The sequence below is a fragment of the Rhagoletis pomonella genome, unplaced genomic scaffold (assembly GCF_013731165.1).
Source record: "Rhagoletis pomonella isolate Grant_MI unplaced genomic scaffold, Rhpom_1.0 Rhpom_scaffold_13720, whole genome shotgun sequence".
In the NCBI taxonomy this organism is placed as follows: Eukaryota; Metazoa; Arthropoda; class Insecta; order Diptera; family Tephritidae; genus Rhagoletis; species Rhagoletis pomonella.
Genome location: NW_023472249.1, coordinates 1 through 4168, shown reverse-complemented (window position 1 = coordinate 4168; position 4168 = coordinate 1). Strand labels below are relative to the sequence as shown.

General features: G+C 43.3%; 1 protein-coding gene across 1 annotated transcript; it reads left to right on the top strand.

Annotated features, from left to right (window-relative positions):
• The first annotated feature begins 398 nt into the window (after positions 1-398).
• Positions 399-3346, top strand: LOC118757018 (uncharacterized protein K02A2.6-like). The gene is made up of 3 exons (XM_036491748.1): positions 399-2031; positions 2547-2764; positions 2825-3346. The coding sequence occupies exons 1-3, from the start codon at positions 399-401 to the stop codon at positions 3344-3346; spliced, it is 2373 nt and encodes a 790-aa protein (XP_036347641.1).
• The last annotated feature ends 822 nt before the right edge of the window (positions 3347-4168 follow it).

The window sequence follows — 4168 nt, the reverse complement described above, 5'->3', positions numbered from 1 at the left end:
ACGCATTCAACAAGGAACTTCAAAGTTGGGACTCCTATTTGGAACAGCTAAACCAACATTTTCTTGCATACGCTGTCTGTGCACCAGAAAAGAAAAAGTCATTTTTCTTGTCGTGGCTGGGAAGCGACACGTTCGAGCTCTTGAAGAAACTTCTCGGCAGTCAGGATTTGCAAACTCAAAACTATGTCGATCTAACAGTAAAATTGTCAGACCACTTCAAGAAAGAAGTTCACGTGATTTCTGCGCGTTATAATTTTAACAAATGTAGCATGAAGCCGAACCAAAGCTACAAAGAGTGGGTAGCGGATTTGCGAGGGTTAGCTCGTCAATGCAATTTTGTTTGTAATGCCGATAATTGCGCTCATGAGTACATTGATGAGATGATACGAGATATGATAATGTTAAATACTCCGCACGATTCCGTTCGCACCGCGGCGTTACAAAAACGCAACCCAACGTTAGCAGAAGTTCTACTCATAGCTGAATCATTTGAGAGCACAACGAAAGCAGTTCAGTCTCTTAAGGAACCGCTGGCCTCTTCAGGCGAAGCCACTTCATTGGTAAACGCAGTTCAAAGCTCAAAAGCTTCTCTTACATCTCGGGTTAGTAACAATAACAAGCAGAGTATGTACAAGTCATGCTCAGGCTGTGGTAGCTCACATAGCCGCGAGCAGTGTAAATTTAAAAATGCTGTGTGCCGTAAGTGCGGTAGAGTAGGGCATATAGCACCGGTATGCATGTCGAAAGGTGCGAACAAGAACATGAAGAAAAACACAACTGAGCAACAATGCACACAGAAAACTTCCAAGCGAAACAACAAACATAGGTGTAATGAGGTGGATACAATCGAAACAATTTACTCCGTGACAGGCATCGTGAAGCAGCAGAAAAATAAAAATTTCATCGACTTAAAAGTAATGAATAAACTAATAAAGTTCCAGATGGATTCCGGTGCGTCTCTTTCTATTATAACGTTAGAAACTTACAAAGAACTAAATAAGCCACCACTCAGCCCGTGTAATAGGTCGATATTCGGATTCGGCAACAACAAAATCCACACTCTTGGGGAGCTAAAAGTAAATGCCATATGTGGTGCAAAACAAAAGCAAGTCAATTTGGTGGTCGCTCGCGTGCACAGTGGTAATAATCTGTTCGGTGCAGATCTTTTCGAAGCCTTTGGGTACAAAATAAAACAAGTGCTCAATATTAATGACTCAATGCGCGAAGTAAATGCGCTCTTAGAAAAATACAGTCGAGTTTTTGAGCCAGCCCTAGGCACCGTAAACAATTTTAAAGCAGGTGTTAAACTAAAACCCGATGCCCTGCCAAAATTTTTTAAGAGCAGGCCTATTCCGTTCGCACTCATGCCTAAATTCAGCGAAGAGGCAAATAGGCTGGTTAACGCTGGAATTTGGAAACCGGTGCAATTTAGTGAGTGGGCATCACCTATAGTTCTCGCGTCAAAGCCCGACGGTTCAATTCGGATATGTGGAGACTTTAAGGTGTCGATAAACAAACAAATTGATGTCGAGCGCTATCCGTTGCCAACGCGGGAAACCTTGCTTCATGTAGTGCGGTACGGCAAGCAGTTTTCTAAAATAGATCTGAAAGACGCATATTTGCAGTTAGAGTTAGACGAAGAAGCAAAACAGGTTTTAGTGGTGAGCACGCCTTTGGGGCTATTCCAGTTTCAACGCATGCCATATGGCATCGCAAGCGCCCCAGCAATTTTCCAAAAATTTTTGGAGCAGCTTTTACATGGTATTGAGGGTTGTGCAAATTATCTAGACGACATCATTGTGACCGCACCAACAGTCGCAGAGCACCTAGAGCGATTAAATGAAATTTTCATGCGCCTCCAAACCAGTGGTATAAAATGCAAAAAGGAAAAGTGCATGTTTCTCCAAGACGAAATTGAGTATTTAGGCAGAAGAATCAGTGCTAGGGGTATTTCACCAGACGAGGCAGGGGTGAAGGCTGTTAGAAAACTACGCAGTCCGCAAAATCTTAATGATCTTGAAGCCTTCCTAGGTAAGGTTAATTATTACCATAATTTTATTCCGAATTTTTCACAACTAGCAGCGCCTCTCAACCAGCTGCGTCGGAAGAACGTCCATTTTAATTGGGGAAAGGCGCAAAAGCACGCCTTTGCATCTTTATAGTGAGGGCAGCGCAGTTAGCGCATTACCAAGAGCACCTACCTCTTCTTCTTGCTACTGATGCATCTTCGCACGGCATAGGCGCTGTGATCTCACATACTTATCCAGATGGCACAGAGAGGCCAATAGCTTTTGCATCTAAAACGCTTGACCAACACCAGATAAAATACAGCCAGATTGAAAAAGAGGCCTTATCCATCGTATTTGGGGTACAACGATTTCATCAATACCTGTATGGCCGTAAATTTACGTTGATTACGGACCACAAACCGCTTGTGAGCGTCTTTAGTCCGGACAAGCATTTGCCTACGATGACGTCACACCGACTCCAACGCTGGGCAATTACCTTGATGGCCTATCAATATGACATTCGTTATAAACCAACAGCGCAACATGGGAATGCCGATGCACTGTCGCGGTTACCTATCGCAACTGATCCACAGTTCGACAAAGCCGAAGCTTGCTTTAATGTGGATCATCTCGAAACACCTGTAAACCCCAAGTTGATACGAAAACATCTAGAAGCAGATGACATTCTAAAGAAAGTTCGCAGCCTTATACGTAATGGCTGGCCGAAGCACCTAACCGCAAGCGATTCGCATATTGTACCATTTTTCAACAAAAAGCTTTCTTTAACTGTTAATAATAACATTATTTACTTGCAGGGCCAAGCAAACCGAGTTGTTATTCCAATTTCATTGCGCAAACGTATTTTGCAGCTTTTACATGACGGCCACTGGGGCGTTGTGAAGATGAAGCAGCTTGCGCGCAGCTACTGCTGGTGGCCCGGTATTGACAAAAACATCGAAAACGTTGCTAAGGAGTGCGAAAGTTGTAAAACTAATTCATCTAGCCCAGCTTGTGAGTACAGTAATTGGCCAGTAGCCACGCGACCATGGGAGCGTGTTCACATTGATTTTGCCGGCCCTATATTCAATTATATGTGGCTCGTGTGCGTAGACCCGTACTCTCAATACCCCTATGTGACACAAATGAAAACAACGACGACAGCTGACACCATTATGGCGCTCTCCGCTATATTCGCTATTGAAGGGCTCCCCGAAACGCTAGTCAGCGACAATGGGCCACAGTTAACGGCCGATCTCTTCAAAAAAATTTTGTGCCGGCAATGGCATAAGGCATATCACATCAGCTCCTTTCCACCCTGCGTCAAATGGCTTAGCTGAGCGTTTTGTGCGTACTTTTAAAGCGGCAATGTTAAAAAATATACAAGATGGGTTGCCAATTTCCGCTGCTTTAATAAAGTACCTGTCGACTTATCGCTCAGTACCCAATGCTGCAGGTAAGACGCCTGTTCAATTATTGCATGGTCGTACCGTACGCACCTTGCTGTCGCAAACGTTGCCAATTACTCATAAACAAAATGAGTCAAAACAATACGACAGCCCAAAGTTTAAACCTTCGCAACCGGTATACTTTCGAAATTACTCGCGAGGTTCCAAATGGGTGAAAGGTCACATCGACAGAGTGCTGGGAAAAATGATGTACGTCGTGGACACTCCGAAAGAAAGATATGAAGAGCTTCCGCTTGCAAAATCATACCCGGACGTCGCTATACAAAAACGGCTGTCTGGAGCAGAGCGCGTTGTTGAACGCAGCTCTAATGCTGCCGCTGATCCGAGCACATCACTTCGAGAATTGTCCGTAGCTGAACCACTTCGTAGAAGTGAGCGCAACAGAAAGCCAGTGGATCGCTTTGAGGCCGAAGATTTTCGGAAATAGGGGGTGTATAAATGTTATATATTCAACTATTGCTGTGCTGGTATTCTTAAAGAACTAGCTTAATCTGGCAACATTGTTAACAGTGAATTAATATGTACATGGGCATATGTATGTATACTTTATGCATACTCTGTTATACTCTAACTACAAGTATATAACATCTGTTATTGGTAATGTTAAACCTCTTGACATTTAAGCTTTTACTTATGTTTAGTTTTTAATAAAGTTTAGTTGCATATCAACCGTTGTTTCACTTGGATTCATCA